This window comes from Procambarus clarkii, chromosome 20, assembly GCF_040958095.1.
Source record: "Procambarus clarkii isolate CNS0578487 chromosome 20, FALCON_Pclarkii_2.0, whole genome shotgun sequence".
Classification (NCBI taxonomy): Eukaryota; Metazoa; Arthropoda; class Malacostraca; order Decapoda; family Cambaridae; genus Procambarus; species Procambarus clarkii.
Window position 1 is genome coordinate 28858342 of NC_091169.1, and position 17408 is coordinate 28875749.

Consider the following 17408-nt stretch of genomic DNA (forward strand, 5'->3'; position numbering starts at 1 on the left):
GTTTTTTCCCCATGAGGATTTCTGGTATCCCAGTCAATCTCTCCATGGTTTAGGTCCCCCATGACTAGAAGTTTAGCTCTCATTCTGTGTGTGTGTTTGTACTCACCTCATTGTACTCACCTAGTTGTGATTGCGAGGGTTGAGCTTTGGCTCTTTGCTCCCGCCTCTCAACTGTCAATCAACTGATGTACAGGTTCCTGAGCCTACTGGGCTCTATCATATCTACACTTAAAACTGTGTATGGAGTCAGCCTCCACCACTTCAGTTCCTAATGCATTCCATTTGTCAACCACTCTGACACTAAAAAAATTATTTCTAATGACTCTATGGGTCATTCAGGCACTCAATTTCTACCTGTGTCCCCTAGTGCGTGTGGCCCTTGAGTTAAATAGCCTGTCTTTATCTACCCTATCGATGCCTTTGAGAATCTTGTATGTGGTGATAATGTCCCACCTAACACTTCGGTCTTCCAGCGACGTGAGGTTAAATTCCCGTAGTCTCTCCTCGAGACTACTAGACTATACGTGTGTGTGTGTAATTACTTAAGTGTAGTTACAGGATGAGAGCTACGCTCGTGGTGTCCCGTCTTCCCACGTCAGTGTGTGTGTGTGTGTGTGTGTGTGTGTGTGTGTGTGTCTGCATTTATTATTTTTGCCTGCAGGATCGAGTTATTAGCTCTTGGACCCCGACTTCCTGATAATTACCTTACGTCTTTGTTTGTCTGTCTGTTTCTCTCTGTTAGTCTCTCTCTCTCTCTCTCTCTCTCTCTCTCTCTCTCTCTCTCTCTCTCTGTCTCTCTCTGTCTCTCTCTGTCTCTCTCTGTCTCTCTCTGTCTCTCTCTCTCTCTCTCTCTCTCTCTCTCTCTCTCTCTCTCTCTCTCTCTCTCTCTCTCTCTCTCTCTTTCTATCTCTTTCTCTCTCAGTTACTCTTTTGTTTCAATAATTTTTCTACTTTGAATAAACAGACAAAAGCCTTTAGAGTTCTTAAGGACTTGGGAGTTTTAAGGAAGCCTTCAACAGTCTGACAGAAGTTTAGGTTAAAGTTTAGGAGTGACTGTCGGCCCCGAGGGTTGGGGGGAGGGGAAGGGAGAGGGACAGAGAGGGAAAGGGAAGAGAGACAGAGAGGGAAGGAGAGAGGAGAAAGAGAGAACAACGAAATACCATGGACATGTATTTTATCAAGACATAGTTGCGTCACCAAGATTGTGTATTAGTGGACATGATCAGCAGCCTACGGCAGGCTAACTGCGTATTATAGTGCTTGGTTATGTCTTGACCAACACGACCCTCAACTTGGGTCGTGTGTCACATCAACACGACCCTCAACTTGGGTCGTGTGTCACATCAACACGTAACCCTTCAGACTTGTAACATGAAGATTTCCCATTTAAATATATCAATGAAAACACCTTCAGTATAAGGGTAAAGACTGTGCCTTATCTCCTGAGCTTTGATACAAGTTTAGTAGAATTAAAAATATGAGAATTTAGTAGAATTGTAGCTTTGATACAAATTTAGAAGAATTAGTAGAATTGATTTTTTGTTGTTTATTGACAATTATTTACGACACGTTAAACTTATATACATACAATAAATACCCATATATGTATTTTATATAAAACATTTTTGATTGAAGACTAACTTGATTTATATAATTTCCCGTTATCGAGGACAGAAAGCCTATAGTTAGGGCTTATCTCACCTTCTCTCCCCAATACTGTCTACTGACCTTTCTAAAGATGCAGCCCCACAACAGTTGCCTAACTCCTATTTTCCTGCTAAGTGAACCGAGGCATCAGGTGAAAAGAAACATAACCATTTCTGTCGTACCTGAGTCTGACAAGTCCCTCGATTGTAAGCCTAGAACGCAGCCTACTGTGGTACAACAGTGGCGAAGAATATAGACGCCTTGAGACTAGTGTCCCAAAGTGTTCACGAGCATCAGTACTTTAAGTTCAAGTAAGTTTATTGAGAAAAGAAACTATCTCAAAAGGATAGAGTTTCTTAGGCTATTTCTACCTTACTCAAGAGGAGAGCCGTTACCTGCAACACAATTCACTCTTATGGGGGTTTAATACTAATAACTTATACATAAATATATGATTAATTGATGAATAAAAGAAAACATAACTGTCATTAAGTCAGCTTCAACACCCGGACGTGGAGTGGAAGAGTTTACCAACACTTGTACCAGCGACGTCACATTAGTATTCAGAGCCGCCTCTCTGGTCATGACAGAGACGATAAAGAGAGGATCCAATCCCCCCTTTATGAACTGGTTGGAATTAAATACCATCTAGCTTAATGCGGGTGACCCTCAGCTGTCGAACCCGAGGGTTGAGGTTTAATCCTTTATATATTTCTTTGTTTACCCCTTCCCCTGCTCCCACTTCCCCCCAAGCGGCGTAAATGAAATGCCGTCATGGAACTTTTAAAACCTCCCATTGTATTCTGATCGCGAAGAATGGCTTCTGAAACGCCTTTATGAATGTTTGTGTCAAAGCAGCAGAACAGAATAGCCACTTTGTTTACCGTTTCAGGAGTATATTGTCGATGCAGGTGCTCGCTCTCCGGCGACACTTGGCACCTCCTCCTCCCTATTGTTGACACTTTGTTTTACCCCTATAAATCATTTACAAATTTCTACCAATATATATATATATATATATATATATATATATATATATATATATATATATATATATATATATATATATATATATATATATATATTGTAAAAAAAAAAAGCGGGGTAATTTTTTTAGTTTTCGTCCTTGAAATTTCCAGCAGCTGTAGTGTGTTTTACCCGTTTTGTATATATCTCGCGAGGCTTCAGAAAATTACATTTATACTTACATAAAGACATCCTGTGATGAAAAAAATGTAAAATAAATACAGAAAATGCTATTCTTTAATTCTGAATCTTAGATCATAAAATAGTTAAATAAAATATTAGAAAATGTTAGAAAAATAAGTATTGGAATATGTTGTGTCGCGTGAGCGTGTAGGGTTCAAAATCGGAGAAATATACGTATCCATTTACGTCATTGCTGGTCTCTAAACACACTTAACCATAGCCTAACCCAACCAAATATAACCCATCTATACATCATCAAACCTAACTTAACCAAATATTACAAAAGGAGAGCAAATATTGTATTTATATATATATGGTTTGCATGACGTGACAAGTGTCATGTGTAGCACAGGTTTTGGAGCCTACTTGTAAACAGACGAGGCATGGCGGCTCCCTGGGACCGCCGCTAGTGTTGGTCAGGTCGTCTCCAGCAAGTAATGGACCCCCCCTAACACGCTAGGGGGTATACTCCTAGAGGTGTACACCGAGAGGCTAGTTTACCAGGCTCTCAGGACTGAAGTAAACTTGCTGGTTGACTTGTTAGGACCCGAGGTTGATTGAGCCGAGCAGTGGAAGACTTGGCTCACAGCTACACTGCTCAGAAGTGCCTAGTAAGTGATTAATATACAGTTTACACATCTACATCATCTGTTGCCTCTTAGACTGTAATATATAAATATATATTTCACTGCTATAACTGTCTCTACCCTCTCAACAATCAGTCCTCTTAATGCTTTTCCATTTTCTACGGATTCGATCAAATCGTTACAAATACAACGTATTACTGAGAGAAAAAGCTAAAGTATACCGTATTATTGACGTATTCCATACATCGGTCCCCGTTGGGTGGGTTGGTTGGGTTCGTACGCTTCTGACAAGGCTAAACAGTTGAATTTTGGACGGAGTGACACACTGAGACCAAGGCAGCAGCTGTAATTAATCAATTAGCTATAGCCCATTAAAAATAACTATTTTGCTGGTATTAACGATGTAGCCTAATATTTGGGGTTTACCTGTGTAAATAGAGATCAAGGGTTTACCTGTGTATTGAGATCCAGGGTTTACCTATGAATAGAGATCCAGGGTTTACCTGTGTATAGAGATCCAGGGTTTACCTGTGTATAGAGAGGTCCAGGATTTACCTGTGTATAGAGATCCAGGGTTTACCTGTGTATAGAGATCCAGGGTTTACCTGTGTATATAGACATCCAGGGTTTACCTTTGTATAAATATCCAGGGTTTACCTGTGTATAGAAAGATCCAGGGTTTACCTTGCGTATATAGAGATCCAGGGTTTACCTGTGTATAGAGAGATCCAGGGTTTACCTGTGTATAGAGAGATCCAGGGTTTACCTGTGTATAGAGAGATCCAGGGTTTACCTGTGTATAGAGAGATCCAGGGTTTACCTGTGTATAGAGATCCAAGGTTTACCTGTGTATAGAGCCAGGGTTTACCTGTGAATAGAGATACAAGGTTTACCTGTGTATAGAGCCAGGGTTTACCTGTGAATAGAGTTACAGGGTTTACCTGTGTATATAGAGATTCAGGGTTTATCTGTGTATAGATCCAGGGTTTACCTATGTATAGATAGATCCAGGGTTTACCTGTGTATAGATATATCCAGGGTTTACCTGTGTATAGATATATCCAGGGTTTACCTGTGTATAGATATATCCAGGGTTTACCTGTGTATAAAGAGATCCAGGGTTTACCTGTGTATAGAGATCCAGGGTTTACCTGTGTAGAGATCCAGGGTTTACGTGTGTATAGAGATCCAGGGTTTACCTGTGTATAGATCCAGGATTTACCTGTGTATAGATCCAGGGTTTACCTGTGTATAGAGAGATCCACTGTTTACCTGTGTATCGAGAGATCCAAGGTTTACCTGTGTATAGAGAGATCCAGGGTTTACTAGTGTATAGAGATCCAGAGTTTACTTGTGTATAGAGAGATCCATGGTTTACCTGTGTATAGATAGATCCAGGGGTTTACCTGTGTATAGAGATCCAGGGTTTACCTGTGTATAGATAGATCCAGGGTTTACCTGTGTATAGAGATCCAAGGTTTACCTGTGTATAGAGATCCAAGGTTTACCTGTGTATAGAGATCCAAGGTTTACCTGTGTATAGAGTGATCCAGGGTTTACCTGTGTATAGAGATCCAGGGTTTACTTGTAAACCTTTACCAAGATATTTAGGGTTATTTCCTGTTATATAATTGTATATCCCCCCCCCTCCCTTCCCTGGCTGAAAGGATTCAGCGAACATTAACGCAGCAACTAACGAAACATTTACATCTTTTCTCAGTCATTGTGGCTTTGTTTATTTAACTTTGTTTTAATATTTATTAATAATAATAATTAATAATATTACTAATATAATTATTAGTAATATTAAACTTTGTTTAATATTTATCAATAATAATAAATTAGTAATATTAAATTCTGTTTAATATGTATTAATAATAATAAAGTAGTAATGTTAAACTCTTTTTAATATTTATTAACAATAATAAATTAGTAATATTAATCTGTTTATATTTATTAGCCCCCGATGCTGTACGAGGCTGTTTACAGCAATAATGACCTCGGGCTGCCTCGTTTAGAAGCTCGAAGACTGTTTACTAAATATCAATAAAGTCGCCATAATTGAGAAAAGATGTTGATAAGTGGTTGTATAAATGCATCATGCAGCCCGTCCTCCAAAGGTTTTCCCAACGTCAAGAAACTGTCGTATTAAAGTGCCCTTATCCTAACCTACCAGAGGACCCAAAACAGAAAACGGGACAGTATGTCAATTTCCGCCAGCCGTTACCATTTTCTAGTATGACGAGTTTTGGCCTAGGGGTGTACGTCAAAATGCGACGTTCTATTAGGAGGGCGAGTTGTATCATAAATCCTAATGCTGTATTTTGTAATATTATTTTTTTTTTTATTAACATGGTTTGACCCAGTGATTTTTTTTATTGCAGCTATATTTCCTATATTTGTTTTTTTTATGGGCTACTCATGCCCATGCCACCACTGGGTGGCTTAGTCTTCACCATCAATCAATCTATAGCTGCAGCTATCCTTCCTATATTTGCAGCTATCCTTCCTATATTTGCAGCTATCCTTCCTATATTTGCAGCTATCCTTCCTATATTTGCAGCTATCCTTCCTATATTTGCAGCTATCCTTCCTATATATGCAGTTATCCTTCCTCTATTTGCAGCTATCCTTCCTCTATTTGCAGCTATCCTTCCTATATTTGCAGCTATCCTTCCTGTATTTGCAGCTCTCTTTCCTATATTTGCAGCTATCCTTCCTATATTTGCAGCTATCCTTCCTATATTTGCAGCTATCCTTCCTATATTTGCAGCTATCCTTCCTATATTTGCAGCTATCCTTCCTATATTTGCAGCTATCCTTCCTATATATGCAGTTATCCTTCCTCTATTTGCAGCTATCCTTCCTCTATTTGCAGCTATCCTTCCTATATTTGCAGCTATCCTTCCTGTATTTGCAGCTCTCTTTCCTATATTTGCAGCTATCCTTCCTATATTTGCAGCTATCCTTCCTATATTTGCAGCTATCCTTCCTATATTTGCAGCTATCCTTCCTATATTTGCAGCTATCCTTCCTCTATTTGCAGCTATCCTTCCTATATTTGCAGCTATCCTTCCTGTTCATTATTATGTTCCCATTTTCCTTGAACTGACAGTATATAGTAGAATAATATTGGCTTCCACCCTTACTTTGAAGTATATAATGCCATATTATTACTTATATTTCCTGTGACTGTACATATTATCACATATCCTCACTGGTTATCTTGAGGTTATCTTGAGATGATTTCGGGGCTTTAGTGTCCCCGCGGCCCGGTCCTAGACCAGGCCTCCACCCCCAGGAAGCAGCCCGTGACAGCTGACTAACTCCCAGGTACCTATTTACTGCTAGGTAACAGGGGCATTCAGGGTGAAAGAAACTTTGCCCATTTGTTTCTGCCTCGTGCGGGAATCGAACCCGCGCCACAGAATTACGAGTCCTGCGCGCTATCCACCAGGCTACGAGGCCCCAAAATGATGTGAACAAAACTGATGAAAATATTTCAGATATAACAATTAAATAACAAAGATGTACCAACAAATAACAGACACACGAGAACAATAAAATCACAGACACATGTAATAATAAAATGAGAAAGGTAAATGCAACAACAACAAACAAAGACAAACATGACAATAAAATAAACAAATATGACAATAAAATAACAGACGAATATGACAATAAAATAACAGACAAATATGACAATAAAATAACAAAGACAAACGTAACAATTAAACAACAATGATGTGACAACAAATAACAATGACAACATACCGGCCTCAGAGCAAATCTATTACCATGAGCCCCCCCCCCCCCCCCCCCCCCCCCGCATTAAACCACCAGGATAGTTATCTTAGATATATGTGATAGTCTGAAAGCATATTAGGGTTCCAGTAATAGTCCACATGTAAATTGGTAAGTAAAACTTTGTTGTAAACAGAGATTATTCTCAAATTGTAACTTTGTTGTACTATAAAGCGATGGTTTAAAATTGAAAAAAGTGTATGTTGAAAACGTTTTCTGTGAAAAATTTGGTTTTCTGTACAGAGTCACTCTCACAGTCTCTCTGAAATAGTTTTCGAATTCCATATTTCTCATTCTCGTCAATAATACACCACATTAACGTGACCAAACTTAATGAAACCTAACTTAACCAAACTAAACCTAACCAAATCTTAACTTAAAGTAACCTTAACCTAACCTAACCATGGATAGCGATTAGATAATAGTACAAATATTGATATCGTTCCCAATCCATTACTTTGAGCGGGTCTCCGCCCTGAGGACAGGTTGAACCATTTTCTCCCGCCTGTGTAGTGTAGTGAGAGCGAAGGTTGTAGTATTAGTGGTAATGGTAGTGGTAGGAACGTTAGCAGAAGCTGGCGTATACTGACACCAGACGTGGAGGTGACGGTGACCACCAACACTGACGGTGGCCACCATCAACACTGACGGTGGCCACCAACACTGACGGTGGCCACCAACACTGACGGTGGCCCCCAACACTGATGGTGGCCGGCAACACTGACGGTGGCCACCAACACTGACGGTGGCCACCAACACTGACGGTGGCCACCAACACTGACGGTGGCCACCAACACTGACGGTGGCCACCAACACTGACGGTGGCCACCAACACTGACGGTGGCCACCAACACTGACGGTGGCCGCCAACACTGACGGTGGCAGCCAACACTGACGGTGGCCGCCAACACTGACGGTGGCCGCCAACACTGACGGTGGCAGCCAACACTGACGGAACCCCAACACTGACAGTGGCCACCAAACCCTGACGGTGGCCACCAACACTGACGGTGGCAGCGAACACTGACGGTGGCCGCCAACACTGATGGTGGCCACCAACACTGACGGTGGCCACCAACACTGATGGTGGCCACCAACACTGATGGTGGCCACCAACACTGACGGTGGCCGCCAACACTGACGGTGGCCACCAACACTGACGGTGACCACCAACACTGATGGTGGCCACCAACACTGACGGTGGCCGCCAACACTGACGGTGGCAGCCAACACTGACGGTGACCACCAACACTGACGGTGGCCACCAACACTGACGGTGACCACCAACACTGACGGTGGCCACCAACACTGACGGTGACCACCAACACTGATGGTGGCCACCAACACTGACGGTGGCCGCCAACACTGACGGTGGCCACCAACACTGACGGTGGCCGCCAACACTGACGGTGGCAGCCAACACTGACGGTGGCAGCCAACACTGACGGTGGCCACCAACACTGACGGTGGCCGCCAACACTGACGGTGGCAGCCAACACTGACGGTGGCAGCCAACACTGATGGTGGCCACCAACACTGACGGTGGCCACCAACACTGACGGTGGCCACCAACACTGACGGTGGCAGCCAACACTGACGGTGGCAGCCAACACTGACGGTGGCAGCCAACACTGACGGTGGCAGCCAACACTGACGGTGGCAGCCAACACTGACGGTGGCCACAAACACTGACGGTGGCCGCCAACACTGATGGTGGCCGCCAACACTGACGGTGGCCGCCAACACTGACGGTGACCACCAACACTGACGGTGGCCACCAACACTGACGGTGGCCACCAACACTGACGGTGGCAGCCAACACTGACGGTGGCCACCAACACTGACGGTGGCCACCAACACTGACGGTGGCCGCCAACACTGACGGTGACCGCCAACACTGACGGTGACCACCAACACTGATGGTGGCAGCCAACACTGACGGTGGCCGCCAACACTGACGGTGACCGCCAACACTGATGGTGACCACCAACACTGATGGTGGCCACCAACACTGACGGTGGCCGCCAACACTGACGGTGACCGCCAACACTGACGGTGACCACCAACACTGACGGTGGCCGCCAACACTGACGGTGACCACCAACACTGACGGTGGCCACCAACACTGACGGTGGCCGCCAACACTGACGGTGGCCACCAACACTGACGGTGACCACCAACACTGACGGTGACCACCAACACTGACGGTGGCCGCCAACACTGACGGTGACCACCAACACTGACGGTGACCGCCAACACTGACGGTGACCACCAACACTGACGGTGACCGCCAACACTGACGGTGACCACCAACACTGACGGTGGCCACCAACACTGACGGTGACCACCAACACTGACGGTGGCCACCAACACTGACGGTGGCCACCAACACTGACGGTGACCGCCAACACTGACGGTGGCCACCAACACTGACGGTGGCCACCAACACTGACGGTGACCACCAACACTGACGGTGGCTACCAACACTGACGGTGGCCACCAACACTGACGGTGACCGCCAACACTGACGGTGGCCACCAACACTGACGGTGGCCACCAACACTGACGGTGGCCACCAACACTGACGGTGACCACCAACACTGACGGTGGCCGCCAACACTGACGGTGACCACCAACACTGACGGTGGCCGCCAACACTGACGGTGACCACCAACACTGACGGTGGCCGCCAACACTGACGGTTGTAACACGGGTTTGGGTTTCTCTCTCTTTACTTCCCTACCTTCTACTCCCTCTACCCGTATTCTTACTTTTATTTCTAAACCAAGGGACTCCAAAACTTTTAACAAAGCCAACTCCACGCCACGTGGTCCTAAGACGATTGACCGACTTAGGATTCTACACCCAGTATGACGTGACCTAAGCTCTGAACAAAACCCTAGAGTCACCTCTGCTGCCACCACCAGACCAGCTCTACAGAGCAATGATCGAGGTCTGGATCGATCACGCTAATTAATCAACCTTGGGGCTTGATCCCCACTAGTAGTTTATAACCTCGGAAACTTGAGTGTGGAATTAATTAGATGGGGATGATGAATTCCGATCCGATGTTAGAATCGGCGCCCAATGCAACTCTGCCTCGTGTGGACCACGTGACCAGGACAAGTTTACACATAACCAAATGGAAACAATAAAATGCAAATTAATAACAAATTTAATTTATTAAAAGAAAACTAAAACAAAATCTAAATGTGTTCACTCCCTATCACTTTAACACTCCCTACTTGACCTGAATGGCAAATGAGAAGACTATTTCTATACATAACCATAGCAACTATACCTCTATATTTTCCAGCTAAGATGTTGTGCTGGTCTTGGGGAGAGGTAAGATGGTTGACCTCTCCCAGCTGCTCCCGTATTCACACTGATCTCTCTCTTGTCTGGTCTACCCCAGACAAGAGTATTGTATCCTTCCGCCTAGTCAAAGTTCTACCCAGTTACTAGCAAGGTTTAAGTTATAACAATTAACCTCTGTTTGTACTGAATTGATCCAGACTGGTTGAATTATTTTACTTTAATTAGATTACACAAACATCTAACGGCAAAGCTGTTCCCGATCACAAAAATGGTTATTAAAACTTTGAGAAATATTAGACATGTCAACCCTGCTGACCTATGACCGCCGGTCACTCCGCCTTAAAAGTTAGATCTGATTCGTGACGTCACTGATGGTGACTTAACTCAATAATTAGAATACTCTTGATATTGTATCCAGTACTATTATACAATACAATTTTAATGCAAAATGAATAAAGGCTAATTTTCTCTAAATTACTGAATACTATAGGATGATTCATTATACGCAGCTATGAACAAAGCGTTGGTTATTTCCACCGCGAATTCCCCTGGGGGTCAGGTCACCATGCGGCTCAGCTTCCCATTCTCTTTTGTCGATAAACCACTCTGGATAATTCTTACAACAGCCTAGTTTGTTACACGGTGACCACCAACACTGACGGTGGCCACCAACACTGACGGTGACCACCAACACTGACGGTAGCCACCAACACTGACGGTGACCACCAACACTGACGGTGGCCACCAACACTGACGGTGGCCGCCAACACTGACGGTGGCCACCAACACTGACGGTGACCACCAACACTGACGGTGGCAGCCTTCACCACTGCGGTGAGGCAGAACATGTGTGCAATTGTGTAGAAGGAATGAATATTTGATTTCATTTTCCTTTATCCCCATTCGTAATCGATTTCCACATAAAATGGACGTAGCACCTCATCTCATTAGGGTTCAGGCTGGGGTCTGCGCCTGTGTGATTTCCGACCTAAGCTGACCACTCGCCCCGGCACCACTATTAAATCACTCCCCGCCACACACACTGTGTGTCAGGGGAGGATCAGAGCCCTTATCCTCCAGGCTTCTAAGGGCGATAACCATCCCCTATGCGATAGGATAACAGCTCTTGAGCACCCCAGGAGGCGTAGCACTCTCTTCTCCTCCCGCGACCGGAAAGGAGCATCGGATATAAACGTTCTGATCCTAACTTATCGTATTAGATCCTGACACTTGTATCAATCAGGTCAGATAATCCCCGGAGTCTATTACCGGGTGGCGGGAGGAGGCCTCTACGACACATTGTTCTGGGCGAGACAAGGGGGCGACTCTACCTCCGTCTGGTCGACTCCCAGCTGACGGACGGCCGCTTGGCTGGTTCTGCAATTAAGCGATGTTTTGAGAGTCGTTTAAAGTTGTTTGTTTAGTAGTGTGAGATCTCTGTTTGTATGATTTGATGCGCGTGGCTGAGTTGTTAATATGAATTTCTCTTATAACGAAGATAGCGCTTGGGTTAGAAATACAACGTAGTCACAACGTTACTTTTAGTGTTTGTTGCATTCGTCGGTAATGTGGAGGTTCCTGGCTAAACATGGTACGAGGTTCAAGTCCCGGAAGCCTATTGAGGGACTTGATGTATAGTGACTGTCGGAAGCCTATTGAGGGACTTGATGTATAGTGACTGTCCCTGTGAGATGAGGGACTTGATGTATAGTGACTGTCCCTGTGAGATGAGGGACTTGATGTATAGTGACTGTCCCTGTGAGATGAGGGACTTGATGTATAGTGACTGTCCCTGTGAGATGAGGGACTTGATGTATAGTGACCGTCCCTGTGAGATGAAGGACTTGATGTAGTGACCGTCCCTGTGAGATGAGGGACTTGATGTATAGTGACTGTCCCTGTGAGATGAGGGACTTGATGTAGTGACCGTCCCTGTGAGATGAGGGACTTGATGTATAGTGACTGTTCCTGTGAGATCAGTTACCTTAAACTGCCTTCGTTAATTCATTCCACTTGACTGTCACCCAGGCATGTTTTCACGTCCCCTATCACCTATCCCAGTGTCTAATTTACTACCATCGTATTTCATTCTGCTACCTGTTATCCTTATTATATTGTTCTATTTGTCTATCGCTGTCTATCTTTCCTCTCAATTGCGGGTCCTCTATCTGCCTCTGCCTGCCTCAGATGATAAGCCTACACTGTCTGCCTCACGAGTCAGGTCTATACTGTCTGCCTCACGAGTCAGGTCTACACTGTCTGCCTCACGAGTCAGGTCTATACTGTCTGCCTCACGAGTCAGGTCTATACTGTCTGCCTCATGAGTCAGGTCTATACTGTCTGCCTCATGAGTCAGGTCTATACTGTCTGCCTCATGAGTCAGGTCTATACTGTCTGCCTCACGAGTCAGGCCTACACTGCCTGCCTCACGAGTCAGGTCTATACTGCCTGCCTCACGAGTCAGGTCTACACTGTCTGCCTCACGAGTCAGGTCTACACTGTCTGCCTCACGAGTCAGGTCTATACTGCCTGCCTCACGAGTCAGGTCTATACTGTCTGCCTCACGAGTCAGGTCTACACTGCCTGCCTCACGAGTCAGGTCTATACTGCCTGCCTCACGAGCTAGGCCTAATGTGCCACACGAGTCAGGCTTGCACGTCCTGTGATTTCAGTAGAATCTCGGTTGTATGAGTTTTAGCGAGTTGCGATGGTTTAGTGGGAGAGTATGCGGTTGACAATGCCTTGGTCGCAGGTTCGAGCCCACCTCACAGCCCCAGTGGATTATCTCGTTGATGTATATCACGTTAGTGGGATTTTGTGATTGATATATATCACGTTAGTGGGATTTTTCTGTGTATTATTATTATTATAAAAATCCTCTCCTACTCACACATTCCCTCATCACTTTCCATACCTCCCCTCTCATTCCCTCCGACCCTTCTGTTCCCCTCTTTCCTGTCACCTTCCTACCCTCACTCCCTCTCATCTCTCCCTTCCCCCCCTTCCCTCACCCCTCCCCCTCCCCCCCCCCCCCTTGACCAGAGTAACGAGCTAACCAAGTGTGGTGGGGGCGGGACCTCTTGATCTGTGCTTGTCTGCTCACCTACATGTGCTGCTACAACCCAAACTCTTCCTCGTAGTTCGAACTTACAACTGCAGGACCGGACTTTAGCTCCTGGTCTACGTCTTTCCGACTGTCGATAGTCAGAAGCAAGTATCTTTAAAGTTGCTGTTGTTGACCCTTAAGGTCGAAAGGGGCAATCAAAAAGGTGCAATAAATGGTTCAATTTTAAGCTTCAAATTGGGAAATCACTTTTAGAATGACGCTAAAAAAATTTACTTTTTCCGTCTGTTCAAATTTCCTTATCAATGACTAAATTTTAAGCTTCATATACGTGCAATCACTTTTAAATATGCTCAAAAATAGAAGTCAAACATAATATTGTAACTATCTATCTTATTTTTCCAACTGGAGGTCAGTTTGGGTAAAATGTGAAAAATCACTGGTTTTCCTTATGGCCAAATTTCTTTATTAAAAAAAACTAACATTAAAACTTCAAACGTGTGTTTGAAACTTACATGTTTTCAAACATGCAATTCAAACGTTGAATTACGCTCAGAAATAGGAATCCAGAAACATATTTTAATGATCTAGTTTATTTTTTAAACTGGACTGGACGGTAGAGCGACGGTCTCGCTTCATGCAGGTCGGCGTTCAATCCCCGACCGTCCAAATGGTTGGGCACCATTCCTTCCCGCCCGTCCTATCCCAAATCCTTATCCTGACCCCATCCAAGTGCTATATAGTCGTAATGGCTTGGCGCTTTACCGTTGATAGTTCCCTTCCCTTTAACAACTGAAGCGCTGTTAGATTTTTAACGCAATGCCTTTGGCTTCAGTTGAAGCCTCGGGAACCCCTAGAGGAATCAGATAATCGCAGGTTACAGTGCTCTTGACCATGTCGTGGTGTAATGGGGTAAGGCGTGTGCATGAGAGTATTCAGAGCTCGGGGGGAAGTGTCCCTACACCTTATACATCCCCACCCGGAGCTCTGGGTACTCGCAAGCACACGCCTTACCCCACTACACCACGACATGATGTAATACGTACATGTGGGTCATCCGTCAAGACCTGGACTGACTTCAGTATGGGGCTCCAGACTTCCTGTCTACGGGGTCACCATAGCCCGTGCTACTTGGAACTTTTCTGTTCCAAGTAGCGAATCTTAAACAACAACATTCCTGTGATTTCAGTAGGACTCCGGTTTGTTTCCTATTGATTCCTGTTGGTCCAGTGGTAGCGTACGCGACTGGCAATACTTGGGTCCCAGGTTCGCGCCCCACCTCATAGCCCTACCTACCTTGAGGCTACCTTGAGGTGCTTCCGGGGCTTAGTGTCCCCGCGGCCCGGTCGTCGACCAGGCCTCCTGGTTGCTGGACTGATCAACCAGGCTGTTAGACGCGGCTGCTCGCAGCCTGACGTATGAGTCACAGCCTGGTTGATCAGGTATCCTTTGGAGGTGCTATCCCTAGTGGATTTTCTCAATATTATTAGTGTTAATATCAGTGTTATTGTAATTACCATTGTTATTATTATTAATAATATTATAATCATTATTATTATTATTACATGAGCTACCATTGTCGGGTCTCAGCTCCTGGGCTGATTGGCCGGGAGTTCAACACAGTGTTGTCTCACTACTTGAGGTCTCCAATACCTTTGACACATATCTGAAACGCGTGTTTCGCGTAATTGACAATCAGGTGTCCTAGCCTCACGCCCGAGCACACTCTCTATGCTCGATTTTAATTGGCCGAGGAGGATAACCCGAGCTGGGCGCTAGCCTATCCGTGAGGTTAACTGCATGATTCACACCAGCCAATTACGTCCCTCGAGTGTCTGCTGCTATAAGGTTAGCCAATCACGTTGCTTGTTTGTTTGCTGCTATAAGGAGGTTAACCAATCACGTTCCTCGTTTGTTTGCTGCTATAAGAAGGTTAGCCAATCACGTTGCTTGTTTGTTTGCTGCTATAAGGAGGTTAACCAATCACGTTGCTCGATTGTCTGCTGCTATAAGGAGGGTAGCCAATCACGTTGCTTGTTTGTTTGCTGCTATAAGGAGGGTAGCCAATCACGTTGCTTGTTCACACCATCTTCCTTTAAGTTCTATGCATTCATCTTCTCCACCTTCCCACTCACATCCACACGCCCACCCACCTACACCCGCCCACTCACATCCACACGCCCACCCACCTACACCCGCCCACTCACATCCACACGCCCACCCACCTACACCCGCCCACTCACATCCACACGCCCACCCACCTACACCCGCCCACTCACATCCACACGCCCACCCACCGTCACCCGCCCACTCACATCCACACGCCCACCCACCTACACCCGCCCACTCACATCCACACGCCCACCCACCTACACCCGCCCACTCACATCCACACGCCCACCCACCTACACCTGCCCACTCATCCACACGCCCACCCACCTACACCCGCCCACTCACATCCACACGCCCACCCACCTACACCCGCCCACTCACATCCACACGCCCACCCACCTACACCCGCCCACTCACATCCACACGCCCACCCACCTACACCCGCCCACTCACATCCACACGCCCACCCACCTACACCCGCCCACTCACATCCACACGCCCACCCACCTACACCCGCCCACTCACATCCACACGCCCACCCACCTACACCCGCCCACTCACATCCACACGCCCACCCACCTACACCTGCCCACTCATCCACACGCCCACCCACCTACACCCGCCCACTAACATCCACACGCCCACCCACCTACACCCGCCCACTAACATCCACACGCCCACCCACCTACACCCGCCCACTAACATCCACACGCCCACCCACCTACACCCGCCCACTCACATCCACACGCCCACCCACCTACACCCGCCCACTCATCCACACGCCCACCCACCTACACCCGCCCACTCACATCCACACGCCCACCCACCTGCACCCGCCAACTCACATCCACACGCCCACCCACCTACACCCGCCCACTCATCCACACGCCCACCCACCTACACCCGCCCACTCACATCCACACGCCCACCCACCTACACCCGCCCACTCACATCCACAGGCCCACCCACCTACACCCGCACACTAACATCCACACGCCCACCCACCTACACCCGCCCACTCACATCCACACGCCCACCCACCTACACCCGCACACTCACATCCACACGCCCACCCACCTACACCCGCCCACTCACATCCGTACGCCCACCCACCTACATCCGCCCACTCACATCCACACGCCCACCCACTTACACCCGCCCACTCACATCCACACGCCCACCCACCTACACCCGCACACTCACATCCACACGCCCACCCACCTACACCCGCCCACTCACATCCGCACGCCCACCCACCTACACCCGCCCACTAACATCCACACGCCCACCCACCTACACCCGCCCACTCACATCCACACGCCCACCCACCTACACCCGCCCACTCATCCACACGCCCACCCACCTACACCCGCCCACTCACATCCACACGCCCACCCACCTACACCCGCCCACTCATCCACACGCCCACCCACCCACCTCCCATTTGGGGGTGTTTCATTCATCATGGTTTACGACGCGGGTGTTTTATGAGGTGTTGGCTGCAGGTGTTAAACCCATCATATCCTCTCGCTTATCATACACCCCTGTTATACCACTCCTCTACACCACGCCCACACTGCTCAACACCACGCCCACACTGCTCAACACCACGCCCACACTGCTCAACACCACGCCCACACTGCTCAACACCACGCCCACACTGCTCA

The 17408-nt window shown here is 46.7% G+C and overlaps 1 protein-coding gene across 1 annotated transcript; it reads right to left on the bottom strand.

The window, feature by feature from the left end:
- Positions 1-12729: 12729 nt before the first annotated feature.
- Positions 12730-17204, bottom strand: LOC138366787 (uncharacterized). The gene is made up of 2 exons (XM_069328069.1): positions 17179-17204; positions 12730-13225 (listed from the first exon to the last, which is right to left on the bottom strand). The coding sequence occupies exons 1-2, from the start codon at positions 17202-17204 to the stop codon at positions 12730-12732; spliced, it is 522 nt and encodes a 173-aa protein (XP_069184170.1).
- Between the last annotated feature and the right edge of the window lie 204 nt (positions 17205-17408).

Bases quoted from the DNA above. Each gene is read 5' to 3' on its own strand.
- LOC138366787 (XM_069328069.1), bottom strand. From the start codon at position 17,204: ATGAATGAAACACCCCCAAATGGGAG. The intron at 13,226-17,178 runs GTGGGTGGGTGG...CTGAAATCACAG, and splicing joins GAAACACCCCCAAATGGGAG to GACGTGCAAGCCTGACTCGT.